This window comes from Martes martes (genome assembly GCF_963455335.1).
Source record: "Martes martes genome assembly, chromosome: 14".
In the NCBI taxonomy this organism is placed as follows: domain Eukaryota; kingdom Metazoa; phylum Chordata; class Mammalia; order Carnivora; family Mustelidae; genus Martes; species Martes martes.
The window spans coordinates 52,577,747-52,604,401 of record NC_137902.1 but is presented as its reverse complement, the minus strand read 5'-3'; the positions used below and the strand labels follow the sequence as shown (position 1 = coordinate 52,604,401).

Below are 26,655 nucleotides of genomic sequence, written 5' to 3'. Positions count from 1 at the left end.
CAGTATCTGAGGGTGGGTTCGAGAAAAAAAAAGAGGCAGGAAATGCAGCAATTAAACAAACAGGTCCTCTACATCTGCCCGTACAGAGTCCGGTTCCGAAGCGCGTGAAGGCGGAAGTTGTGGTGGCCGGCGCGGCCGGAAGTTCAGATCAGCTGATGGGGGAGGCGGCGCCGCAGCAGCCGAGAGGCCCCGGCTGCCGAGCGCTTCGCCCGGGCCCTGAGTCTCGGATACTGGCCACAATCCCCTTTCGCACCTCGCAGTTGGGCGAGGCCCGGTTCCATATCCCTTCCAGGCTTGAGATCCTCGTCCGGCACGGCCGCCCTGAGCGCCCCGGCCACCCCCAGCCCCGGCTCGCCCCTCAGGCCCCGGGCCTCCCCTCAGCCCCCGGCCGGCGGCCCAGGCCCCGGATCCGCGGGGGGGGACCCGGCCCCGGGGGGTGCAGGCCCCATGGAGCTGATGTTTGCGGAATGGGAGGACGGAGAGCGCTTTTCATTCGAAGATTCGGACCGCTTTGAGGAGGATTCGCTCTGTTCCTTCATCTCCGAGGCCGAGAGCCTCTGCCAGAACTGGCGGGGATGGCGCAAACAGTCCGCGGGGCCCAATTCCCCCACTGGCGGCGGTGGCGGAGGTGGCAGTGGCGGTACCAGAATGCGAGGTGAGAGTAAGCGGAGGGGGAAGGGAGCGGGCTGGCTCTGCTCAGGCCTTGCTGGGGAGCTGTCCCTGCTCGGGAGCTGTCCCGGACCGCGAGCTGTCCCAAGCTCAGAACGGACTTCTGGACTCGCTTTTCCAGTCTTCCTGGGGTTGGCTTCTCCACACCAGGGTGTGTGCGCGCGCGGGCGCGCGCACGCGTGTGTGTTTTGGAGTGGTGGCTGGGAAATCCTGGGTTGGATAGGATTAGCGACAGAAAGTAGATCTTTTGTGGTTCATTTGCCTTAGAGATGGGGTAGGAGAAAAAACTCGTCTGACTTGGGAATACTCACCGAGTTCAGCCGGTGGCGAGCCAGAAAACAGAAAAGAAGGTGGGTAAGAGGTGTCTGGTGAAGAAAGGACCACTTGAGGTGTGTCAGCCCCATTGCAGAGTGCGTTGGGAGCTTCCTCTTAAGGGTGATGACGGTCTTTGATCTGGCTACACCAAGAGGGGATTCCATCCAGGGGAAAGTGGAGGTGAACTGGCCTGTGAGAGGAAATTCCATAGTTACATAGGTTCACATCAGAGGCTTGGTTCTCGGCCATGTTGAACATCTGTGAGGAGCCGAGGCTGGGACCACTGGATTAGAACCTTACATTTGTATCATCTGGGGCCCAAGAAGAGTGCAGGTAATTGCCTCTAGATCTCCTTATGAAACACTCTTCTTGCTTTTTGCTGTAAGTGTCTTTCACTCTTGGGTCTTTCAGTAAATTAACTGATTAGTGCTGTGAGGAATTTTCCACTTATGAAAGGGGATTGAGGGGACAGTGATGATAAGTGAAGCTCCACAGGCTCAAGACTCACCACAACCTTTCCCTGCCTTCCTCATGGCACAGTTTTTGTCCTGGGCCTCAGTGCATGCTGACTTTTTTCAGCAGTTGGGGTTGTGATTCTACTCCGGCCATTCCAGGAATCCTGTTTTCCAAGCTGTCCTGCAGAGATTTTTAGCACCCCTCTGGGACAGAGAGAAATGTACACTTGTCACTTGTTCGGAGTGGTAGTGTTCAACTTCATTTGGAGCGGTGGCATATGTTCTGTGTACACACACCCACACGCCCACAGAGATCATAGGCAGTTTCACTGTGGGTCTTTTATGGTCTCCTTGCTTCTTACACATTTGCATGTGTGGGTAGCCTTGGGGCTTAGAGCTCCTTTGCTTTGAGGGAAGTAACCCAAGTCATGTTGGTGAAATTTTTCAGCAGATAGGTATTTTCCTGAATAGGTTAACATCTAGGAAAGCATGTCATTGCCCAGGCCCCCTGCCCTCCTGGGCTACCCGTAGTGGCTCACTTGTAAAATAAGGAGATTAACTTTAAAAAAAAAGGTTTCTTTCAGCTCTGTGATTTTCTGATCTGTTTTCTAATCTGACTAGCAATTTGGGGAGATATGCATGCAGTCTATTGTGTTTTACCACTAATTGGTTAAAACACTGTAGGAAATCTTGAGTGGCAATTCCATCCTACTCCAGGTGATAACAGGAGCACTTAGGTTCCCTTGGGATAACCCATCTTCCTCCCCACCCTCCTTCCCAGGTTTCCATTGTAGGAAGCCAAGGTTCAGGTGTGCCACAGGACAAGCCGCCTGTCTTGTGCTGGAGCTCCCTCTTTTAACTCCTCTGGGCTCTGGCCCATCTTCACTCCTTGGGTAGAGGTATAGAGTCATCTAGAGTAAAAGGGATAGTAAAAAAGCAATTAGAGAAGAGAACGTCAGAGGAGAGATGTTAACAACGTAGTATGAATCTAAAATGCTAGGTATAAGAGAAATTAGATGCTGAGCCATGTGAGGGGGTTACTTGCTAGGATTCTGGAACACACCTGTTTGGCCAGGAGTTTCTAGAATATCCCTGGTATCTTCTGTTCTAGACCTTAGGTAGCAGGCTGTGGGCTGCAGTTGATTAGTTCCCCTCCCCCAGATGGGAGTCATAAGGCTTAATGAATCCTAACAGGAGGGTCCCTTGGTTTTTCATCCAGCTCTCCCCTTTCTTTCTAGTGATGTGGGGCCCAAGAAGTTAGGCATTGGCATTGGTGCCAAGTAATCATGGCCCTTTTCATTTCCCCTTCTCTTTACCCTCACCCAAACATTTGTTTCCAAGATGGACTGGTGATCCCATTGGTGGAGCTATCAGCAAAGCAGGTGGCATTTCATATCCCATTTGAAGTGGTGGAGAAAGTTTATCCCCCAGTGCCTGAGCAGCTACAGCTCCGAATTGCTTTTTGGAGCTTCCCTGAGAATGAAGAGGATATCCGGTGAGGCTAAAGGACTGATGGTGGGGAGTGGGTCCTGATATTCTACACTGTGTACTGGGCTTCTTACAGAACAAAGGAGATACTGTATTTGGGGCTGTGGTAAGAAGAAGACAAGGGGAGGAGAGTGCCTGGGATTTTCCCCAAGAGGGAGTGACACTGGGGAGAGAGTGCCCAGGGCGTTGTGGTCTCTGGCAGGGTCTCCAGAAAGTTGTTTGCTGAGTTGTGGCTGTGTCCTCTTCTTCACTACCAGGCTGTATTCGTGCCTAGCCAATGGCAGTGCGGATGAGTTCCAGCGAGGGGACCAGCTGTTCCGCATGAGGGCTGTGAAAGACCCCCTGCAGATAGGTAAGGGTGCCTTCCGGCCCTGCGGCAGCCCCTGCTTCTCCCACCCCCTCTGTTAGGAATGAAGGACCTATTGCAAGGAGCTAGAGCAGGTTGTCAGAGTAACTGCAGGGCCAGGGTTGCGGACAGAGAATGTTGTTGTGCTGGCTCTCCCTGACCATGCCCGTATTTCTCCCCAGGGTTCCACCTGAGTGCTACAGTGGTGCCACCTCAGATGGTCCCCCCCAAAGGGGCCTACAACGTGGCTGTGATGTTTGACCGCTGCCGGGTCACTTCCTGCAGCTGCACCTGTGGGGCTGGGGCCAAATGGTGCACTCACGTCGTGGCACTCTGTCTCTTCCGCATCCACAACGTGAGGCCCTCCCAATTTATCCCGGTCCTATCCTACGCTCCATCCCCCCCTTCTCTGCTGCATGCCTGGCCACAACGTGAGCCCCCTAGCCCCCCTTAATCTGCCTCTCTTTCCCCAGCTCCAGCGACAGCAGGCCTTTTCTCAGCTTGTTCTATTTCTCTGTGTTCCCTGCAGGCTTCTGCAGTCTGCTTGCGTGCCCCAGTCTCAGAGTCCCTGTCTCGGCTGCAGAGGGACCAGCTGCAGAAGTTTGCTCAGTACCTCATCAGTGAGCTCCCTCAGCAGGTGGGTGAGGTTGGCACACCCTCACATCCAACTCCGGCTCCGGACCGCATGTGAGCCTTCGTGTTAGACACTGCCTCATTGGGTCACCGATGCCTTTGTCCCTTTCGACTTCAGATCCTCCCCACAGCCCAGCGGCTTCTGGATGAACTCCTCTCTTCACAGTCAACAGCCATCAATACCGTGTGTGGAGCCCCCGGTTAGTGTGGAGCGAAGGCAGGGCGGTAGGAGGGAAGGAGGCAGGTAGCACAGAGCACCACTTCCTCAAAGTGTGCTGTTGTCATGTGAATCCAGGTCCCTATCTCTAGGCAACTGACTGCTTGTCACCCCCAGACCCCACAGCAGGGCCGTCCGCCTCTGACCAGAGTACCTGGTATTTGGATGAGTCCACCCTCACCGACAACATTAAGAAGACTCTGCACAAGTTCTGTGGACCCTCGCCTGTGGTCTTCAGGTACCTTGGATCTCACGCCTGCGTCCGTGGCAGAAGGGAGCATCCTTCAGGCTATTGAGAGCTCCTTTGTTCTGTGAATACCCGTGTTCCAAGAATTTTTGTCCTGGACATCCTTTTCCCCCTACACCTTGTATTTTGGGTCAGGACCCCTTTTGGGTCAAAGCTCAGGTGCACTTTGACTTGTCAAAGGTGGCCCCATCTCGGGGTCACCATGTTCCACTCCACTGCCTTCACAGTGACGTGAACTCCATGTACCTGTCTTCCACGGAGCCTCCAGCCGCTGCTGAATGGGCATGTCTGCTGCGCCCTCTGAGGGGCCGCGAGCCAGAGGGGGTCTGGAACCTGCTTAGCATTGTGCGGGAGATGTTCAAACGGAGGGACAGCAATGCTGCCCCTTTGTTGGAAATCCTCACCGACCAGTGCCTCACCTACGAACAGGTAACCCTCTGGAGTTGGCTAGCCCCATTGCAGTTCATTTTCTCCCTCCCTGGACCTCATTTCCCTCCTGCCGACAGGGGCACAGGGGAGGGCTGCTCTATCTTTCTCTTTGTTTCCAGATAACAGGTTGGTGGTACAGCGTGCGCACCTCCGCCTCCCACAGCAGTGCCAGTGGGCACACGGGTCGTAGCAATGGGCAGTCAGAGGTCGCAGCCCACGCGTGTGCCAGCATGTGCGATGAGATGGTCACACTGTGGAGGCTAGCTGTTCTGGACCCTGCACTCAGCCCTCAGCGGTGAGTCTCTCCCTGGGCAGCGCAGACACTGGGACAGCCTGGGACAGATCCGGCCCTCGTCTCCTGCACACATAGAGATGTCCTGTTCTTCTAGTCCTTGGAAAATGGCAGGTGCTGAGCATTAGGGTTACCAGTGACTTAGGAGTCCTTTTTCTGAGAGTCTTTCTTCCTTCCCTCCCCTAAATAGCTCGCACTTTCCCCAGTATCTGAGTGTTGGAGTGATGTGTGTGGGCTCGTTCAAGAAGTGCTTCCCTGGGCCCTTCCCTGGCCCCCCCCTTCTAGGGTTTATGCCTGCTCTGTCTCCTTCCATCGCTTCTCAGGGCAGAATATAGCCGCCCCCCGCAGCCTCCCCAACTTTGTTCCCACAGCCGCCGGGAACTGTGTGCACAGCTACGCCAGTGGCAGCTGAAGGTGATTGAGAACGTGAAGCGGGGGCAGCACAAAAAAACCCTGGAGCGGCTCTTCCCTGGCTTCCGGCCGGCGGTGGAGGCATGCTACTTCAACTGGGAAGAGGCCTACCCGCTTCCCGGTGTCACCTACAGCGGCACGGACCGGAAGTTGGCACTGTGCTGGGCCCGAGCCCTGCCGCCTCGGCCAGGTGCCTCCCGATCTGGGGCCCTGGAGGAATCACGGGAACGTCCCCGACCTCTTCCTTCTGAGCCAGCTGTGCGGCCCAAGGAGGCTGGGGCCAAGCGCAAGGGATTGGGTGAGGGGGTCCCCTCATCGCAGCGGGGGCCCCGCCGCCTCTCTGCTGAGGGGGGAGATAAGGTTCTGCATAAGATGGGTCCAGGTGGGGGCAAAGCCAAGGCACTGGGTGGGGCTGGCAGTGGGGGCAAGGGCTCAGCAGGCGGTGGGAGCAAGCGACGGCTGAGCAGTGAAGACAGCTCCCTGGAGCCAGATTTGGCCGAGATGAGCCTGGATGACAGCAGCCTGGCCCTGGGTGCAGAGGCCAGCACCTTTGGTGGATTCCCTGAGAGCCCTCCACCCTGCCCTCCTCCCAGTGGCTCCCGAGGTCCTTCCACCTTCCTTCCTGAACCCCCAGATACTTACGAAGAAGATGGTGGTGTGTACTTCTCAGAAGGGCCTGAGCCTCCCACAGCTTCTGCTGGCCCCCATGGCCTGTTGCCTGGGGAGGTCTGTACGCGGGACGACCTCCCTTCTACAGATGAGAGTGGCAATGGCCTCCCCAAAACTAAAGAGGCAACCACCGCAGTTGGAGAGGAGGATGATGACTACCAGGCATATTATCTGAATGCCCAGGATGGGGCTGGGGGCGAGGAGGAGAAGGCCGAGGGCGGGGCCGGGGAGGAGCACGACCTGTTTGCCGGGCTGAAGCCACTGGAGCAGGAGAGCCGCATGGAGGTGAGCAGGAGGGTGCTCCTTGGCCACAGCTGGGAGCAGGGCCAGCTGGCTGTAGTTGGGGGAGTCAGGAGTGTAGAACATGGCTGTTAGAATCTGGCAGTGGGCTACTAGCTGGCCTCCCTGCTTGCAGTCCGTTCTCTTCACTGCTTCAGTATTGATTTTCCTGAACTGATGGTGTCACTCCGATACTTGAAAGTCTTCAGTATTTTTCATTGCCCTGATTTTAAAAATGAAGGTCCTTGGCATGACCTGTGAGGCTCCACTTGTTCTGATCGTTGTGTGCTTCTCCTGGCTCATTTAGCTGTTCTGTCCTTCATACTGGTCAGCTGAACCATTCCTCTAGCTTGCCATGTGCTTGCTTTTGCATCCTTACATGTGCACAGATTGGCCTTTCTGCCTAGAATGTTCTTCCCTCACCTTACCTGGTCAGCTCCTGTTCCTTCTTCAGGTCTCAGACATCTTAGAGATCACTTCCTCGAGGAAGTTTTCCCTGAGATTGCTCCTCTGCCCCAGGCCCCAGTGAGGTATCTTCCCCACCTGTTTTCCCTCTTGACCCTTCCCTGTGGTAGCTGGCTTCATACTGGTTTGTGTGATTGTGTGTTTGTTTCTCTGATCAGACTGTGGGTTTCTGTGGTGTCCCCAGGAGCAGTATAGGGCCTAGCATGTAGCAAGTACTCACAGGATGTTTGCTGCGTGAGTGAGTACGGTGCCCTGCCCCCGGGAGGTAGGGCTTCAGTCTGTGTGCTGCCCATGTGCTCTCCAGGTATTGTTTGCCTGCGCTGAGGCCCTGCATGCGCACGGCTACAGCAGTGAGGCCTCCCGCCTCACCGTGGAGCTTGCCCAGGACCTGCTAGCCAACCCACCTGACCTCAAGGTAGAGCCGCCCCCTGCCAAGGTGAGAGACCCCACCTACCTCCTCCTCCGCTCACCCCTAACCCTCTTCTGTGCCCCATCCCAAGTGAGAGCATCCTCCTCCCTCCACCAAGATGAGTCAGATTCATCTGCCTGCCTCCTTGTACTTCCTTCTTCAGGGCAAGAAGAACAAGGTGTCTACGAGCCGTCAGACCTGGGTGGCCACCAACACCCTGACCAAGGCAGCCTTCCTGTTGACAGTGCTAAGTGAGCGTCCAGAGCACCACAACCTGGCCTTCCGAGTTGGCATGTTTGCCTTGGAGCTGCAGAGGCCCCCGGCTTCTACCAAGGCCTTGGAGGTCAGAGGTTCTTTCTTTCTGAGCCTTGTATTGCTGTCTCCTCAGAGCCTTGCAGCTTGATCTCCGTGGAAGTATTGGAGGTCTGAGCTCCTTCTTACACTGTTAGGTGAAGCTGGCATACCAGGAGTCTGAGGTGGCTGCCCTGCTCAAGAAGATTCCTCTGGGTCCGAATGAGATGAGTACCATGCGGTGCCGGGCAGAGGAGCTTCGGGAGGGGACGCTCTGTGACTATCGGCCCGTTTTGCCTCTCATGTTGGCCAGTTTCATCTTTGACGTTCTCTGTGCTCCAGGTATGGCGAGTGACTCTACAGCAAGTAGGAATCTTGGGTAGGAGTAGTTTTCTCTAAGGAGAAACCAAGAGCCCCAAGGCTCTGAATTGCCTTTAGGACACATCAGGCAGCTTCATGAGAGGTCTGGAATGATAAGGGTCTTGGGTTCCCTACATTTCATTCTTTCCCATGATGCTTCTGTCTGGCTAACTTACTCCAATTTTAATCTAGTGGTTTCTCCCACGGGTTCCCGGCCTCCGAGTCGTAACTGGAACAACGAGATGCCTGGGGATGAGGAGTTGGGATTTGAAGCGGCAGTTGCTGCCTTAGGTGAGTCTAGCATATCTTGAGCACATCTGTGAGCTAAGCCTGGCCCAGGCCATGAAGGGTGTGAGACATGGCTGTGTTTTGAAGGGACTGTAGGGTAGTGGGACAACCAGAATGACCTATATAAGCCAAGTAGTGCCTATGAGACAGTCAAGAATTTAGGAACAAAACATGTGCTATGGGTGTTTGGTTATTATAAAGGCAGCGAAACAAAAATCTAGGAAAAGGACTCGGGGAGGGTGTAGAATATGGAATGTGGGTTAAAAGATCAGTTAAGTTTTTGATACGTGGACAAAACACCGTGAATAAAGACACGGGGGCAATCAAGTCTTCATGAGAGTGATGAGTCCAACATCCTTGAAGTGATGGCTATGCTGTGAAGGTAGAGTGGGTCAGGTTATGAAGGTCTTAAAAAGCAGATCGAAGCTAAGGCTGGATGTAATAGGCACTGGGGACTTTCCACAGGGGCTATGGTTTGATCCAGAACTTCTCAGCTCAGATGCTGGTGGCTCAGCAGCCCTGGCCTGTTCACCTTTGCTGTCTTGAGGGTTATTGCCATTCTCAGGCCCTATGAGACCCTTCTTCTCACAGGTATGAAGACAACGGTGAGTGAAGCAGAGCATCCCCTCCTGTGTGAAGGCACACGTCGGGAGAAGGGTGACCTGGCACTGGCACTAATGATCACTTACAAGGATGACCAAGCCAAGCTCAAAAAGGTAGGGCCTGAGGTACTGGGATTTTGACAGGCAGAGAGCAAATTTTACCACCTTTCTCAGGAATTCCAGTACAATGAGGAAAGGGCTATATTGCTCATAGGAGATTAATGGGAGAATCTTAGAGACAAAAATCTTTTTTCATAAAGACCAAGACCAAATTGCCGGGGGTGGGGGGACTAGGTGGCTCATTCAGTTGAGCATTCAACTCTTGATTTCGGCTCAGGTCATGATCTCAGGGTCATGAGATTGAACTCCGTGCTGGGCTCTGCACTGGGTGTGGAGTTGGCTTGGGATTCTCTCTCTTCCCTCTGCCCCTCCCTGCCACGCTTGTATGTACACTCTCCCTCTAAAATTAAAAACAAACAAAACTAAAAAAAAAAAACAACACAAAAGAAAAAACTAAAAAAAAAAAAGACCAGTGGTTCTCATAGGAGTGCTTGAGCAGGGGATGGAAGAAGAGAAACAGAGGGCATAGAGTCAGTTATACATTTATTTCAGTATTTATTGAATATCAATATACTCAGTCCTGTGACTAAGTCTTAGGCTATCAAGATATGTATGCTAGCCCCAATCCTGGGGGGGGAGTTCTCCTATGGTTGTAACTGGGGAAGGCTTTCTGAACAGGTAATATTAAGCTGTTTCAAAGAGAGAGGAAGGTAATAGAAGTTGAAGTCAGGAGATAAAGGGCATCTTGTCGCTGCTTCTGTTCTCCAGATCTTAGACAAACTCTTGGACCGAGAGAGCCAGACGCATAAGCCCCAGACACTGAGTTCCTTCTACTCATCTAGCCGCCCAGCCACAGCCAGCCAGAGGTCTCCTTCAAAGCATGGGGGCCCATCTGCCCCAGGGACCTTGCAACCGCTGACCTCAGGCTCTGCAGGGCCTACTCAGCCAGGGAGTGTGGCAGGGGCTGGGCCAGGCCCCACTGAGGGCTTCACAGAGAAGAATGTGCCTGGTGAGGTGGGGGCACTGGGCAGGGGGGATGAATGGTGTGGAACTATGTTGGGATCCTCTTTCCTGAGCTCATCCCAATGTCCTGTTTTCCCCACCTAGAAAGTTCCCCACATTCTCCCTGTGAGGGTCTCCCATCTGAGGCAGCTTTGACTCCCAGGCCAGAAGGGAAGGTACCCAGCCGCCTGGCACTTGGCAGTCGCGGAGGCTACAATGGACGGGGCTGGGGCTCCCCAGGGCGGCCTAAGAAGAAACACACAGGTATGAGAGCCTGTGGGATGAAACGGAGGGAAGGGTATTCCTGAAGTCTGAATTCTGGAACTTCTAGCTTCTGAAATTCACTTGTCTTGGGGGGTTAGGTATGGCCAGCATTGATAGCAGTGCCCCTGAAACCACATCCGATAGCTCTCCCACCTTAAGCCGGAGGCCACTTCGAGGGGGCTGGGCCCCTACCTCCTGGGGCCGAGGACAGGACAGTGACAGCATTAGCAGCTCTTCCTCGGACTCTCTGGGCTCCTCGTCCTCCAGTGGAAGTCGCCGGGCCAGTGCCAGTGGAGGGGCCCGGGCGAAGACCGTTGAAGTTGGCAGGTCAGTGTAAGAAATACCCATCTCCTCTCATCTGGCCCACCCTCAGAGCCACATCCCTAGTGTAATCTAGCTATTGTTCCCCCATTGACCCTACTTACCCTGGTCTTTCCCACCCTACCTGGATACCCGTTTCAGAGAAACCCCAATCCCCGTCCCTACCCCATTGCCCCTTCAGGTACAAGGGCCGCCGTCCCGAGAGTCATGCCCCCCATGTACCCAATCAGCCATCAGAGGCAGCTGCACACTTCTACTTCGAGTTGGCGAAGACGGTGCTGATCAAGGCAGGGGGCAACAGCAGCACTTCCATTTTCACACATCCATCTTCCTCAGGGGGCCACCAGGGTCCTCACCGCAACCTGCACCTTTGCGCCTTCGAGATTGGGCTTTATGCCCTTGGCCTGCACAACTTTGTTTCTCCCAACTGGCTCTCACGTACTTATTCTTCCCACGTTTCCTGGATTACAGGTAAACCCAGTGTCTTGACTTGGGTATGGGAGGGGGGTTAATTGATAGAGCAGAGTCTTATCCTTGTGGAATTACTGATCTGATAAAAGACACCATTCCTGCTCCCCATTGGTGCCCATACTAACCCCATTCTGATTTTTGCTTCTTTCCCTGAAGGTCAGGCAATGGAGATTGGCAGTGCAGCTCTGACTATACTGGTAGAATGCTGGGATGGACACCTGACACCCCCTGAGGTTGCATCCCTGGCTGACAGGGCATCACGGGCACGAGACTCCAATATGGTGAGGGCAGCAGCGGAGCTAGCCCTAAGCTGCCTGCCTCATGCCCATGCACTGAACCCCAATGAGATCCAGCGGGCCCTGGTGCAGTGCAAGGAGCAGGTATTTCTACAGGCAATCTGGGGACCTGCTTTGAGGCATCTGTGCAGGGGCACTGTGCATGGGGAAAACTAACAGCCCAGCTCTGAATTCCCATTTCTTGAAGTTCACAAATTGTCCAGTTTGTCCTGCTATGGTGATACTTGACATATTAATATTAATGCATTTTAATATCGATTACTTCTTTCACTTTGTAACTCTGGGATTAGGATTATTTCTGTTTTATAGATAAGGAAATGGAGGCCTACACTTTAGGGACCAAGGTGATCACCAGGCTGGAATCCTTAGAGCAGGTCTTGGGGAGACAGTGGAATTGAATGGGAGTGTGTGGCTAAGTTAGTTTGGAACTGGGACTATAACCTGGGTCTTCTACTGGTCAGCAGGTGTTTTGTTCAGTGCCTTTGTGAAATATTTGCTGCTCTGACACAGACTCTGAGCATTGGCCCTGACCTCTGATGCCTCCTTGGGAACCAGCCAACTGAGAGGGAGATGTTGGAATGTTACTTTAAACCGTGCTTGAGTAAAGACCCTCCCCCCCTTAATCCTCTGTGCCCTTCCTTCCAGGATAACCTGATGTTGGAGAAGGCCTGCATGGCAGTGGAAGAGGCGGCTAAGGGTGGGGGTGTATACCCCGAAGTTTTGTTTGAGGTTGCTCACCAGTGGTTCTGGCTATATGAGCAGACAGCAGGTGGCTCATCCACAGCCCGGGAAGGGGCTACAAGCTGTAGTGCCAGTGGGATCAGGGCAGCTGGGGAGGCTGGGCGGGGGCTGCCTGAGGGCAGGGGGGGCCCAGGGACTGAGCCGGTTACAGTGGCAGCGGCAGCAGTAACAGCAGCAGCCACAGTGGTGCCAGTCATCTCAGTGGGGTCCAGTTTATATCCAGGTCCAGGACTGGGGCATGGTCATTCCCCTGGCCTGCACCCCTACACTGCTCTACAGCCCCACCTGCCCTGCAGCCCTCAATACCTCACCCACCCAGCTCACCCTGCCCACCCAATGCCTCACATGCCCCGGCCTGCCGTCTTCCCTGTGCCCAGCTCTGCATACCCACAGGTGAGACCAGTGTTCTACTAGGGGTGGGTTTGGGCATGTGGAAGAATTGCGAGTTCATGTGGGGTTGGAGTGGGGTACTCTGGGAGAATAATAGGGCTGTCCTGGTGAGGTAGTAGAGGTCTGGGTGACCCAGGCCATCCAAGAAATGTAGGGACACCCAGTTGTGGGCAGAAGGGGGAGAACTACATCTTAACCTAATTTCCTTCTCTTCTGTCTTTAGGGTGTGCATCCTGCCTTCTTGGGGGCTCAGTACCCTTACTCAGTGACTCCCCCCTCACTTGCTGCCACTGCTGTGTCTTTCCCCGTCCCTTCCATGGCACCCATCACAGTACATCCCTACCACACAGAGCCAGGGCTCCCACTGCCCACCAGTGTGGCCTGTGAGTTGTGGGGACAGGGAACAGGTGAATGGAGGGGAGGTCCACTGGGCAGGGGAGATGGGGGAGGAACCCTCTCTGTCCCTCTGTGGGCTGTGAATTGCTCATATGGCTTTTATCCCCCCCACAGTGAGCAGTGTCCATCCAGCATCCACGTTTCCAGCCATCCAGGGTGCCTCGTTGCCTGCCCTGACTACGCAGCCCAGCCCTCTGGTGAGCGGGGGGTTTCCACCACCCGAGGAGGAGGCACACAGTCAGCCTGTCAACCCACACAGCCTGCACCACCTGCACGCTGCCTACCGTGTTGGTGAGAGGAGATCCCCTTTTGTGCCCCCACTTGCAGTTGTGCCACAGGCTCTTTGGTGACACCTCCCTCCCTCCCCACAGCTCTTGATTTGTTTCCTGTGGGATCACATGTAACAGGTTGGGGTAGAGGAGGGAAAGGATGTACCCCCACCATATGCCCACCCTTTTCTCCCAGGAATGCTGGCACTGGAGATGCTGGGTCGCCGAGCACATAATGATCACCCCAACAACTTCTCCCGCTCCCCCCCCTACACTGATGATGTCAAATGGTTGCTGGGGCTGGCAGCAAAGCTGGGTAACACCTCCCCTCCCCAGGACCATTGTCCGCCCCCCACCCACTTCCCCCACCTTCCTATCCCAGACCTCCTTCCTAGCTCTTGCTCAGAGTTGAGGCCTTGGTCGGGTATGTGTGCGTGCGCGGGGGGTGGGGGGTTATCTCAGCTCCTAGGGTGGAGGGAGGCTCTCTGCCAGGCCAGAGCTGAGAGAGAAAAGTTGGGTCCCTAGGGCAGAGGTGGCCACCCCCGTCTCATGCCCCTCCCCCTGCCCCCCAGGAGTGAACTACGTGCACCAGTTCTGTGTGGGGGCAGCCAAGGGGGTGCTGAGCCCGTTTGTGCTGCAGGAGATCGTCATGGAGACGCTGCAGCGGCTGAGCCCTGCTCATGCCCACAACCACCTGCGTGCCCCGGCCTTCCACCAACTGGTGCAGCGCTGCCAGCAGGCATACATGCAGGTGCCAACCCAGGACAGACGGAGGAGGGGAGGAGCCCCTCCTGGGCAGGCAGGGAACAGGTTCCCCCACGGGCCAGGTTCTGTGTTCTGTGCTTAGTGGCTCATCCTCTTGCAGTATATCCACCACCGCCTGATTCACCTGACCCCTGCCGACTACGACGACTTTGTGAACGCGATCCGCAGTGCCCGCAGCGCCTTCTGCCTGACACCCATGGGCATGATGCAGTTCAACGACATCCTGCAGAACCTCAAGCGCAGCAAACAGACCAAGGAGCTGTGGCAGCGGGTCTCACTCGAGATGACCACCTTCTCCCCATGAATCTGGCCCCTCTAGGGTCCTATACGGGGACACAGGCCTGTGGCTATGGGGGCTCCTCACACAGAGGGAGTGAATCTTGGCTGGACAGATCATCCCCACTCAGTTCTCTGGTAGCCCAGACTGGCAGCTGCTCCTGGGCTGTAGCTTGGGGCCAAGATGTCTCAGACCCTAGAAGCCTAGGGTTGGGGGAGACAGCCCTGTCTGGGAGGGGGCATTGGGTGGCCTCTGGTATTTATTTGGCATTTATAAATATATAAACTCCTTTTTTACTCTAGTCTGCCTGGGACTTCGCCTTCCTTCCCTCCATGTGCAGATGAGCTTTGAACCGATGTGGGGGGAAAGACTGTTATTTGCTTTAGTCTTAAGTTTCTCCCACTCCAGTGAGGCAGACAAAACAGAAAAATAAGGATGTTTATTAAGGACATTTCTAGCCCACAGCTAGGGCTCATACTTAGCTCTATGAGCCACTGTCCAGCCTCATCCCCATTCAATGTGAATGACAGTAGGGAGGCCGGGCCACAGGTAGATCCCATTGATCCCACAGTAGGGGGTCCCTCCCACAGTAAGGTATAGATGTACTGCTGAGGATGAAGAGGGAAATCACTGGATTAATATGTTCCTCTACACCCTGCCTGGACCCTTTCATTCCTGCCCACCTTCCAAGACCATGGGTCAAAGGTGCCTAGTACCATGATGTGGGGTATCAAAGGAAGCCCCTTTAGAAGACCCCAGAGCTATGGGAAAGGACTTCCCTTCCCTTCTCCGCCATCCCAGGCCTCGGGGCCACTGAGGTAGAAGGGGTAGGGGCTGGGCCACTAATCCCCCTTGTGGGCCCTGCTCTGGGCTTGCCCTTTAGGGAAGCAGGGGGCTTCTGCTGGTACAGGAGGCCCAGACATCAGCCCAGACTGGAATGTTGCAGTTCTTCCCGAAGCCATGAGGGCACTGGCCGTCCAAGCCGGCTTAGCAGCTTCGATAGATCCAAATTGTGGTTCCGGAAAAAATCCATAAGAAAAAGGCGGGACTAATAGGAGGAAAATGGAGGCAGAAATGGTAAGGAGTGGGACAAGGATAAGGTTTTAGAGGCAGAGAGGGATACCTTGTCCCAGGCTTTACTCACCTCAGTGTCCATATCTGGATACCTTCGGCCTTTGCTCTTGCCTAGACAGCGAGTCTTACCACCTTCAAGTCCCTGGCACCAGAATCCTTTATCTTCATCAAATCTGCTCAACAGGAAGAGGCTACTAGTTGGTAGGGAGAAAGGAAATTCAAACCCCATAAATGTACACTACCTCTCCCAGCTCATAGGTACACATGTCTCTTCCAAGCAGACATGGTCAACCTGCTTCCCCATTTCCCCCAGATTCCTCCTCCCCTGGGTCATACTCTCCCACCTGAGGGTCCGTGTGTAGTTCAGAAAGGGTGTGATACCCAGGAACTTCTGGATGCTCTCCATTGAGGCAGCTGGGTTGGAACGCAGCTCTTGCCCATCCACAATCAGCAACTAAAGGGACAGGGATGTCGTTCCCTCTGTATTCCTTAGAAGCCTCTAGGCTGAAGGGGAAGAGGAGGGGAAGGGGGACCCTAACAAGGGCTACTGGGGGATCATACCTGTCCAGAGGGGTAGTAAGTCAGCCAGCGCTGCAGATGTGTAGAATAGTAGCCAGGGACAAGGCAGCGGTTCTGCAGGGAGCGAAGCGCCAGAGGGGCCTGAGAGGAGGCTGAAATCACCTGGTAGAAGGTATAATTCAGAGCAACTGGGTCTCCATGTGCCCGCTGGTGCTGAAGGACAAGGAATAGGAAGGGAAGGGATGGGTGATGTGACAATTATTCTGCCCTACTCTTGATCTAGTGAATAAACAGCATAGGAATCCTTCCCCAAAGCAACTGGTTTAGTTTCCCTACCTTCTTGCTTCCTGTCTAGCCGTCACCATCTCCCTTAAGCCCTAAGGTAGCCCTAGTTTCAGGCTCACCTGATACCAGGAGTAGGCCCTGTCAGCAGGGTTGGTGAGCACAGTGATGATCTTGGCTCGTGGCAAGAGGGCAGCCCCCCGACGTGGTACAACCTCTGAGTCAAAGTAGGTGGCACTTTTTTCAAATAGAAAGTCAGTGCTGGCATTGGAAGGGACAGGGAAGAAGTCCATATACCTAGGAAGTAGTACAGATATGAGGCAGATAATTTGCAGAGTAAGCTGCGCTAGTGGAAGCTGGAATGGGGTATTGGGTGGGGAAGGGAGTGTTCCTCTGAGAAGCATTCCAAGGGGTCTCAGTCTCACCAATCAATGCCCTTGTGGTAATTAGGGCCGTTGAAGAACTGAATCTCCTCAAAGGTGCTGGGGCTAGGGAAGCTGCTAGTCACAGCTGGGTGCAGGCTCAGGAAGAAGTGAATAGCTGTGGTCCCTAAAAGGGAGAGAAAGTCCAAACTATTGTGGGAGAGCAGCCAGGTCAACAACATGAACTTTAAGGAGGTGAGAAAATAACTACTCTGGGTAGTAATAGCCCCTTTGGACAAACTACAGTGAGAGAAGGAAGGACTGAGAAAGGCCCAAGGAAGGGTTAAAATAGTAGTTCTCAGCCTTGACTGTATCAGAATCACTGGTGGATCTTTAAAAAAAAAAAAAAAAATCCACAGATGATTCTGAGGTACCACCAGAATTAAGAATCACTGTCTCAGGAGACTGGAATAAGGAGGGGTGCGTACGAGAAGGGAGTTCTTTGGCCAAAGAATCCTTTGGGCTTAAGGCAGGGCAAGAATAGTTAGCTAGAGATGATTCACCTGTCTTCTGGGGTCCCACAATGAGGAACTTGGGGAGCCGATCACAGGTTTTCTCCTTGGACCAGATATCTTTGTGTCTCTTGTCATCACAGGGATTCTGAAAGTGAGGCAAAGAATCAGATATCTAATTTTCCTTCAACCCTTACCACCCTTAGCATGTCTCTCTCATCAGCCAGAGCTCCATCCGTACCTGCCAAAGGGGGCTCCGTTCTTGAGGAAACAGTTCAAAGTACTTTTGTGCAAGAGGGACAGGAGGAAGGGTCTGCAGGCGCAGCCGTGTCCAGCATTGGAGGAAGCGCACCAGGCTCTCAAATGTATATAGGCCCAGCCGATCATTTCCATAATTGGACAGATGGGTCATAAAAATGCTGATCTGCAAGGGGGTGCCTGCATGTCAGAAGTGGGAGAGCCTACCGCACCTCTGAATCAGGCTTGGAAAGCAAAGGTCCTAGCCTATATACACTTTGGCTTGCCAGTCTTCTAGCCCTTCCTCTCAGCACCTTACCGGATTAAGCAGCACTGTTAGAAAGAGCTCTCCACCTCGGATGCTCCGGTCTAGTTCACGAGAGCCTCCAGGATATTCATTATAGAAGATTGTATGAGTGAAGAGGCCACATGTCTGCCGTGGCAGTACCTAGAAAGCAGGAAAAGAGACAGATGGGATTTGAAAGGTGGAACGAAAAGTAGGTAAGGGACAAAAGTCCCTACAGCATCAGGATTCCCTGGGTTTGCAGAGGACTGACTTATACCAATAGAACTTACTATGTGCATTATAACTTTTATCCCTCTACCCCTTATTAAGTGAACTTGGACTAGAAGTTGACAGGACATAGGACAATGCAGGTTGGTGGCTGTCTAAACATAGGAGTTTGATTCAAGTTTGTATCGAGGGTCCCTCACCATAATGCCATTGTGAATGAAGCCACGGCGGTAGCGGGCAGGGCGGAGATGAGGATACTCCTCAGTGCTGGTCACCTGGATGCCCCACACAGATTTCCAGGCCTCATAGAGCTGCGTGTGGATGGGGTACACACCCGAGTGGTGGGGGGCCACAGCATACCCCAGATCCGTGGGAATCCCATGCTCCTGGGAATGGCATAGACTCTCACCAGGACCTGGTGAGGTTCAGGGAGTAGAGGGTAAAGAGGGTGGGGATGCCTCCACAGAAAGAAAAATGGACAGGGTAGGGAGAGGGTACCCCATTAGGGGAAGGTTGAAAAGGAAGCATTATCTCTGGGAAAAAGTATAGGAAAGAGATCCAAGGGTCTCACCAGAGCAAACTGTTTGTTGAGCCTCATCTGGTCAGCCAGCACGGAGCGATTGTGGAACAGGTGCGGCTGCATGTGGCTCCACATGTGGGGGAACCACCAGAACTCTTTGCGGTGTTTCAGCAGCATGTCGTCCCCTGCATCCTCCTCCTCTGTCCCTATGATCACACACTGACCACTGACCACAGCCAGTCAGGCCATGTGCCCTCCTCTGTTCTGTAATAATACTGACCACCTCCCATTCTCGGGACAAGACTGCTGACCTCTGACTACCTAAGCCGATTTGCCCCCTCTGCTGACTTGCTCTCCAGCCACCCATGCTAACCTAAATTCATACCCACCGCTAGCTCCTCACAACTTTTGGGCCCCAAGCCCTGACCCTTTCCTCCAACTTCTCTGCCTAGGAAGATGAACAGTGAGGGGACAGATCAAACTAAGCTTGATAGGCTGAGGGAGCAGGAGCATACACTTACCAGTATGATAGAACTTGCCCGAGAAGCCCAAGTTGAAGGTGAAGTTGGGGACTAAGGTCCTGAGCTTGTTCTGGGTGGTCAACAGAGCCTGGGAAGGGTAGCAGGAACATGAGAGATCATGAGAGCAGACTACGTAGGAGAAAAATGAAAAGTGATGCTCTCCCTGACTGAAAAGGGCAGGGATTAATACCCATGACAAGCTGAGTCAAGGGAGTCTGAAAGGACAGAGCGTGAAACAGCTTCTGAGGAAAGAAACTTTTGAGTCAGGAAAAAGACTGACCTCAACATCAGCCACCTTCATGCGGGTACCTTCTTTGCCCACAAAGATGTCATCGATGTCCACCAAGATGTAACGGTCAAGGTCTAGGCAGAGGCGCTTGCCAGTAAGGTACGCAACAGCATCAACAAAAACAAGTTTGTGGAGCCAGAAGGAAAGGCCATGGCCAAAGAGCACCCGCTGGATGCCATCATGAAGCCCCAGGTCCTGTATGACGGTGGGAAGCCGGGTCCGGCGAGGCACTGGTGCTGGCACAGGGGGCTCAGCTGGCCGAAGGCTGGCAAGAAGCACTGGTTCATATGTGCTATGATTGGATTGGAAGATGGTCCAGTCATCACCAGGCAGTGGCCCAGGTTCCAGGCGGCTAGGGCGTGTGAGATGCAGTAGGGGGGCAGAAGGATTCACCTGGTAGTCCCGGAGCCCCAAATTTGAGTGTAGGAAAAGGGGAAAGCCCTTGAGCTGGGCACTCAGTAGGCTATGTTCATGGGCTCGGAAAAAGCCAATGATGCCCACACCATATTCCACACAGTACCGGTCTAGCAGTTCCCGACTCCAGGCATCCAGGTTGACATACTTGAGAAGGTTTTCATAAATGACCAAGACATAGCGGCCACGGGTATGATCAGTCAGTGTAGGCATGTCCCCTCGGCCAGGTGCTAGCTCGGTGCTGTAACGAAAACGACTAGACTCCAAGATGGCCACAATCTCCTGCCCCAGCTGTGAGTATGCACTCTCCACAAACACAAGGACCACAGGTTCAGTTCGTGCTGTCTCTGGTGGCCTGGGGGGCCGTGGTGGGACTGGAGGACGTGCAGGGCCAGGGCCAGCTGCCCCACCACTGCTGCAGTCTCCCAAGGGCAGGGGCAAGGGCTCCTTGGCCTTGGGGCTGGTGGATACATAGTAAGCCAGGAAGCCCATGGAGCCCAGACTGAACGCGATCAGCAGCAGTATGAGGCGGTGCAGTTCCAGCTGCCGAGCTGGGCGTACCACCTTCCACAGCTTAAGCATGGCGGGGAAAGGGAAGTAGGGATGGGGACTACCTCAGGGGATGGGAGGTAGGAGTTCTGTGGGCTGGGGCTCTCACAGGAGGGTAGAAGGATAGAAAAACAAGGGAAAAGGATTTCCTCAGGGTCAGTTCCCTGAAAAGTTGCAGTCAAGTTCCCTTACTTTTAGCGTAGGGGAGTTAGAAGGGGCAACGAGGGGCAACTGGACAAAGTCCATTGATATCAGGTCACCATGGCCCCCTGGTCCATGGCTTCAGGATGCAAATCTAGCCAGGCTCCACTCTCGGTCCTGCTGAGCTCCTCACATCAGAGGTCAACAAAGTTCATCATCTCTGCTCTCACTATTTGTAAGACAGAGAAATCAAGGGTTACTTCGTTCATCCATTCCCCTCTTCACCCATCTCTCTTACCTCCTGCTAACGGGATGATCTGTTCTCCCCGAGGAAAAAAAAAAAAAAAAGCTCCTGTAGAAGAACACCACAATCTTGAGTCTCATACCTTCACTTCATAGCTTGTTCCCTTTCTTAGAATAGTGTCTAAATTCTCCTTCCTGAGGAGTATATCCAAGGGTTGGAAGGGAACAAATCTTCCACCAGCAAGAGACCAAACAGCCCAGGAGGCTGAAAATGAACCTGCTCTGAAAGAAGTTTCCAGCCCACGACTGAGCAGTTGGGTCAGTGGTCAGCCTGGGAGGAAGGACGGAAAGACCCACAAGTCCCGTGCTCCAACGAAATATCAGATAAGAGGAAACTCATGAGTCTGTTAATCTTCCTCATCAATCAAACCCAACATCACAAGTTAAAAGCACTAACGAACTTGCAGTCAGGAGGACACTATGGTGGGGGTTGCTGAAGAGACCAGAGAAATGCTGCTAGCTAATCATTCTATTCGCTTCCAAACCCAGAACCTGGGGACTCTATTTTCCATGGCTTTCGAAAAATACTCATCCCCTGCCCTTCACCTCACCTGCACAGGTGATAAAAATGTACCCCCAGGGCAGGCCACATCACTGGGGTCTAAGATAAGCTCTGAGTCCAGAGTCCCTCTCCCTGTCACCTCAGTTTTCCTTCCTAACTCAGCCTTGGTGATACTATATCCCATCGCTGAACAGCTCAGAAAGGTTCTGAGCCAGCCTGTGGAGATATGAGGGACTGAATCCCGTTACAAAAAAACAGAGCAAACTGTGTGGGGCTGGATGAGAGCAACAGGAGCTTAAGTCATATCCAACCAATAAGAGACGGGTAAGGACAATGTGATCAGAAAACAGTTTCAGGGAGACCTAATTTTGAAGACTGTTTTCTTCAATAGACAGACTGCTTCTAGAAGCTGTATCATTGCTCTCTCCAGCTTAGCCATTCCTAGTAAGGGCAGTGGCTGGCAATCCTTCTCTACTACCCCCTCCCAGACATACACATCTCAGGGGTGATTAGGCAGAGACAGGGTTCCTCAGAATTGAGAGAGACAATTTAAAAACAGTTCAGCTTTGGCCTGGGTCAAATTAACTGATGTGAAAAGCAAGCTAGGAGAGGATCAAAATGGTGATGGAAAGGGGTGAATCGTAAGAGGTAAAGGAAACTCCTGGGGGGAAACACAGTAGTGCAAAGTCATCACTGAGGTGAGACACTCAGGGTATCTCACCCCTTAATGTTAAGAATAGCAGTAAATAGTTACTGACAGTTTACTCTTTGTCCGACATTCTTCTAAGAGCTTCCCATATGTTTAATGCTCACATCAGCCCTGGGAGGTAGGTAAAGGTAGAGACTGTTATTACCCCCATTTTACATACGAGTAATCTGAGGTCCAGAGAAGCTTAGAAACTTGCCCAGGATCACACAGCTCAGTCAGTGGAAGAACTGGGATTCAAAGTCAGGCCTGTCAAGCTCCACAGCCGGGGCTCTTAAACCACTGCATGTTGGCTTCACACCTAGAAGCAGCAGCAATATTCAGGGAAGGGGCGCTGAGGGAACTATGGGGTAAAGTGTGGGATGGGATAGGAACGCGGGGTAGGGGATGCTGTACCCGTGGGCAACAGCGGGAGGTTTCTGAGGCAGAAACCAAAGGGGTCACCCAGGCCCGGGCTGGGCGACGGCACCAGTGATAAGGACTGGGGAATGCAGGGCTGGGGGCCCCGCGCGGGGAGACAAGCAGTGCAGACGCCGTGGGAGGAGGGGGTACCCAGCCGCGACACGGGAATGCGGGGTTGGCACCCCGGGGGGGGGGTACCTGCTGAGGGGGAACATGAGATCACAGGTGGATATGAAGGGAGCGCTGGATGGGGACCAGGCAAGGGACGCGGTGAGGAGAGCCTGACGTGACATCGAGGCAGGCGCTGGGCTGGGAGAGCACGAAGGGGAGGAGGAGCCCCGTACTGAGGGCAGTGAGGCCACTCCGAGGGAGGCTAGTGGAAGGGACGCACGACCGGGGCGCTCTGGGCCGCACTGGGGGCCGCCCAGGACAACCCCGCGGGTGGTTATGGTGGCTACAGTGAGAGGAAGTCTGTGAGGGGAGGAACTGCGGGAACCGTGGGTGGGGGCCACACTCTGAGTGGGGGTGGTTACCCTCAAGGGCGGCTCACCCGGCGGACTAGGCGGCGTCCCCGCTGGCCCCGGGCTCCGCCGCGTCCCGGGGCTGCCCGGCTTCCCAGCTCTCGGGGCCTCGGGCCGCGTCGCGGCGGCTCCGCCATCTCCGAGCGAACGCTCTGCCGCAGCCGGGCCCAACTACCGCTCCCACCCAGGGGGGAGGCGGCGCGCTGCCGCTCGCGGCGCCAGCTCACGTCCCCTCAGAGTCCGGGCCTCGCAGCCGCACTGCCGAGGTGCCGCGCAGCCGAACGGTCCTCCGCAGCGCTCTGTGGAACCTCGGCCTCCGGGACGGTGGGCTGCGCGCCCCGCCCGCAGAGGCGCACCCCCTCCTCCCCGCCCGGTGGCACAGTCTGGCGAGCGTCGGGCGCCGCGACTCCCCGGGCAGGGGCGGGCCCAGGCTGCGGGCTCGTCCACTCAGCCCAGCGGAGGGGGAGCCGAGTCGGCCCACTGAGGGGCCGGGGGGCGGGGCAGCCCTTGACGCGGGCGGGGCCCGGGGGCGGGGCGAGACCCCTGGCCCACCAGTGAAGGGCCCGCAGCTTTCCCCCACCCCCACCCCCCCCCCACCCGCAACTCATCTCTGCAGCCGGGTGGGCCGATTGGAGGCCGATGAGTTTATGAGCAAGTTTTCTTCTAAAATGGGCCCCAAGGGAGTGGGAGAAGCTACATCTCTCCATCTGAAGCCTTGTAACCCAGGCTGCTAAACTCTTAAGCCTTTGGCTATAAGCCTCCAACAGCAGTAACACAATGGACTGTTTAAAGGTTATTTTATTAAATATCTTCAGTTCAAGGTTTCATTGTAACAAAGCTATGAAGGATCTACCAACATTCAGAACAAACACTAACTATTTTTAAATTATTTCTATGTCATCATGCAAAAATTCTGCATCAAATGCCTTCCATTTCCTGTTTAAAAGGTGATTTTTTTTTAATAGTCTATTATCTATAGATGCTGACATTAGCCCCAGAAGAGGAGTAAGAATGCTAAGAAGTGGGGCTGGAGCAGCCATATGAAGCTATGGGTCTTAATGAACTCTAAGACCGTTTGTCTTCAAGCCAGCAAAACCAAACCCTGTGGTGAAGGCGTCTGCGTGCTGGTACTGCAGGCTGCAGGGCAAGAAAGGGCCAGGGCCCAGGGGCTGAGGCATGCATGAGGTGCTCAGAGGAGCCTGGCTAAACCCAAGCACCAGCACCTGTGAGTTTGCTCTCTTCTCAGCTGGCTCCAACGTAAGTCTGTAGCTTTGCCTCTTCTCCCAGCTCCTGTGCCTCCTACATGTAGTCCAGGAAGCTGGGGTTTACCCACCTTTCCCCCAATAGTGCAGATATTTGTGCAGATAAGTCTGCACAGTTGTTTTGGGGAAACCGAGGCCATGACCAATTGCTCCTCCATTATCTTCTCTCTTAACTGCTTAGAGTATAGATCTTTCTCTCCTGGAATGGAACTCCTTGAGCACAAAGAGGGACAATGAATGTAGGAGCCTTGGCTCTGGACACCTTTTTTGGGTACATGCAGGTATGGGGGGGTGATGCCCATGCAGATTGTCCAGCAGTAAGTCATATACTTCAGTTGGTCAGTAGAGAAGCCTCTTTAAAGAGAACACCTCTTCTTGCTAGAGCAGTCAGGTCAGTCTCAAAGACAGGAAAAGAGATGGACGTGCAGCAAGGGAAGAGTAAGAAGGGAGGCAGTCCTGAGTGCAGCCTGAATGCATAGAAACAACCATCAACTCAATCCCGCTGCCTCACTCCTCCCATCCCACAGGGGCACTTGGCAGAGGGCCCAGGCCCAGATGAGGGTCAGCATGGGGACCACCACCATGAAAAGGCAAGACAAAGATGGTCCAAATCAGCACAGAAACAGAACCGCCAAAGGCAGCAAGGGGAGCCCTGGCCAGGGCCTGGCTCTCTCCTTGCTAAGTTATAAGAAAACAAACACAAAGCAAAGCAGCAACCCCTCCCTCTTCCCAGCTGCAGGTATGGGGCCTCAGTATCAGGGCCCACGTGCATTGTGCATCCTAGAGAAATGGATGAGTAAGTGAGTACATGTCAGACTAACACGAGGTTTCTCATCTGGTTTGCAGCGGACACACTTCAGCACCAATTCTCTTCCCTTCTACACTAAACGAAACAGTACAGCAACGTCCAGGCCCTCAGTCCCGAGGTCACTGCTTCTCAGCTGCCTCCACAGCAGGCTGGGAGCTCTGTGTTCTCTCCCAGGTAGGTCTGATGGCCACGATGTTCTCATCAGCCTCATTCTAGGTGCTATGCAAGTTCAGAAGAAGTCCGTTCCTAGACCTGGGGCAGGCAGGCCACCTCAGGGGCTGCAGTCACATCACAGCCCCCAGAGCTCTGTCAGATTTCTCGCCTGGTCCCCTGGGTCCACGGAGGCCAGAGGCCGAGCTCACCTCTTCAGGGCTGGCAGGTGAGCCGGCTGCTCATGCCAGGACGGGTGTCACACAAACTCCTGCCTTCTTGCCAGCCCAAGGGCCATCGGTGGTTTTAAAACGCATCATGGTATGGATTCCATTTTTTTTTTTTAAAAACAATCTTTTTTTCTTTTTTTTTTTCTTAAATGTAAAAAACACCTCGGTACAGCAGAGACAGACACGAAGGGCGGGCGGGAGGGCTGCATGCAGGGGCGTGCATTGGCTGCTGCCGCTTTGTAATTTAATTGTTTTAAACCTCAAACGAACAGGACTGCCGCTGTCACTCAGGCCCTCCAGAGCCACTGGCTGCGAAGGTTTGACCTCCGGCTGGGATCTCCTAATGCCCCTGTCAAAGAGGACAGATGTGGTAACAGAACAAAGGACAATAAGCACACAGATGAGTTCCGGGGACTTCAACGCATGACACACGTGGCCAAGTCTGCCTGAGAAGGTGGAGGATGGGGGAGAAGCTAGCATTTAAATATAACATCGCTTCACATTTGCTGAGCAAATGCTTCGCTTAGGAGTATCTTATTTAATCCTCAATGAAGCAGGTACCACTCTCTCTTTCTCTCTCTTTTTTGACAGTTAAAGAAACTGAAGCTTAGGGTAGGGAAATCACCTGCCCAAAGTCACTCAACTCGGAGTTCTGGAGCCAGACCTAAGTCTGTCTGACGGCCTCTGCCACTCCCCTGGGACGGTCCACGTCTCCTCCCCCAGTGCCACTTTTCAACCTCCTCTTCCTTCTCTGATCCCATCTGTCCCCTTCCTCGCCCCCCTACCAGGTGCACCTGTGGCTGAGCTCACTGCAGCGGTGCGGCAGGGGCTCCTGAGCAGTGATAGTGGACATTGAGCCACTTGCCATCCCGGCGGTGCCAGACCCGGGTCTCCTCCGACTGGCTGGTGCGAGGCCGACCCTGCCCATCGATGTACTGGGTGAGGCGGATGTAGGCGATGCAAGCTGCGTCCTCCCCGATCACGTGGACGTGCGGGTTCAGGATGGTGGTGTGGATGGGCTTGCTGTTCTTGGACAGAACTGCAGGGGGCAAGGCAGAGTGTGGGAGGCAGGAGGGCGTCAGGCCTGGGCACTGATTTCCCTCCCAGCCTGCGCTTCTGGGTCTCACCCTCTCTCCAGCAACCATTCTGGGAGTCTCTAAGTCCCCCACACACCAGAGGCCAGGAAATCCCAGAACATTAGTCTCAGTTATCCAAAAGGAAGAAAGAGGTGGAGAACGATGATAATAGCAACTGCTACTTTAATCAGACATTGTGCTGGGGGTTTTTACATACATAAGCTATATTTCTTGGTCAGTATTTATTATAAGAAATGAAACAGGCTCAAGGAGGGTAAGTAATTTGCTCAAATCACACAACATTTGAACTCAGGACCAGCTGACTCTTAACTAAAGCCTAAGATCTTTCCACTCTTCCAGGCTGATGTTTAGATTTCATAAGGGTTGGCTTGTCCCTAACTGGCTGCAGAGCAAAATCCAGAGCTTAAGATTTCAAAGTGCATTTGTGATTCAGAAAAAAAAAAAAAAATGTCCGAAGTTAAAATAGAATCACCAAAGCACCAAGCTCAGGATACTCCCAGGGTTCCCAGGTTCTTCTGGGGGAAAGCCAAAAGAAGTTGTATTGCCATTATCAGCAAACACGGCAGATTGAATTGGTTTAAATGAGATTCACATTTTAATTCATTTCAGATGTTGGATAGGGG

At 53.9% G+C, this 26,655-nt stretch overlaps 3 protein-coding genes across 31 annotated transcripts in view; 1 reads left to right on the top strand and 2 right to left on the bottom strand.

Annotated features, from left to right (window-relative positions):
- The first annotated feature begins 185 nt into the window (after positions 1-185).
- Positions 186-14,419, top strand: ZSWIM8 (zinc finger SWIM-type containing 8). Of its 7 annotated transcripts, none has more exons than XR_013967907.1 (27): positions 306-655; positions 2,781-2,934; positions 3,185-3,279; positions 3,456-3,628; positions 3,803-3,910; positions 4,025-4,106; positions 4,241-4,361; positions 4,598-4,799; positions 4,919-5,094; positions 5,463-6,456; positions 7,220-7,351; positions 7,488-7,667; positions 7,774-7,957; positions 8,168-8,266; positions 8,855-8,979; positions 9,694-9,934; positions 10,033-10,191; positions 10,290-10,518; positions 10,694-10,983; positions 11,140-11,363; positions 11,925-12,048; positions 12,317-12,413; positions 12,634-12,793; positions 12,921-13,097; positions 13,272-13,391; positions 13,648-13,826; positions 13,941-14,418. XR_013967907.1 is itself a non-coding variant. In XM_080822512.1 (26 exons), the coding sequence occupies exons 1-26, from the start codon at positions 448-450 to the stop codon at positions 14,142-14,144; spliced, it is 5,529 nt and encodes a 1,842-aa protein (XP_080678638.1). In that variant the 5' UTR covers positions 186-447; the 3' UTR covers positions 14,145-14,418. The 7 variants fall into 7 exon arrangements, 5 of the variants coding, with proteins under 5 accessions (XP_080678638.1, XP_080678640.1, XP_080678636.1 ...); XR_013967908.1 differs by having other exon boundaries at positions 12,634-12,817; XM_080822512.1 differs by having other exon boundaries at positions 186-655; positions 11,925-12,413; positions 12,634-12,817.
- Positions 14,420-14,536: 117 nt separating this feature from the next.
- NDST2 (N-deacetylase and N-sulfotransferase 2) lies at positions 14,537-22,654 on the bottom strand. Of its 6 annotated transcripts, XM_080822524.1 has the most exons (15): positions 22,515-22,654; positions 21,726-21,863; positions 18,939-20,280; positions 18,659-18,746; positions 18,189-18,343; positions 17,818-18,003; positions 17,423-17,551; positions 17,108-17,290; positions 16,918-17,014; positions 16,418-16,541; positions 16,115-16,289; positions 15,753-15,923; positions 15,536-15,645; positions 15,262-15,364; positions 14,537-15,165 (listed from the first exon to the last, which is right to left on the bottom strand). In XM_080822524.1, the coding sequence occupies exons 3-15, from the start codon at positions 19,941-19,943 to the stop codon at positions 15,040-15,042; spliced, it is 2,652 nt and encodes an 883-aa protein (XP_080678650.1). In that variant the 5' UTR covers positions 19,944-20,280; positions 21,726-21,863; positions 22,515-22,654; the 3' UTR covers positions 14,537-15,039. The 6 variants fall into 6 exon arrangements, with proteins under 6 accessions (XP_080678650.1, XP_080678655.1, XP_080678651.1 ...); XM_080822529.1 differs by lacking the exon at positions 22,515-22,654 and having other exon boundaries at positions 18,939-19,602; positions 21,726-21,784; XM_080822525.1 differs by lacking the exons at positions 21,726-21,863; positions 22,515-22,654 and having other exon boundaries at positions 15,753-15,872; positions 18,939-20,254.
- Positions 22,655-23,265: 611 nt separating this feature from the next.
- CAMK2G (calcium/calmodulin dependent protein kinase II gamma) overlaps positions 23,266-26,655 on the bottom strand; it is a 53,786-nt gene continuing 50,396 nt past the window's right edge. For 15 of the 18 annotated variants that reach the window (XM_080823459.1, XM_080823463.1, XM_080823466.1 and 12 more), the window contains 2 exons: positions 25,730-25,974; positions 23,266-25,284 (listed from right to left, as the gene is read on the bottom strand). In XM_080823459.1, the coding sequence (XP_080679585.1) occupies positions 25,742-25,974 (233 nt within the window). In that variant the 3' untranslated portion in view covers positions 23,266-25,284; positions 25,730-25,741. The remainder of the gene's footprint in view (positions 25,285-25,729; positions 25,975-26,655) is intronic. The other 3 variants (XR_013967951.1, XR_013967952.1, XM_080823458.1) reach the window with 2 other exon arrangements.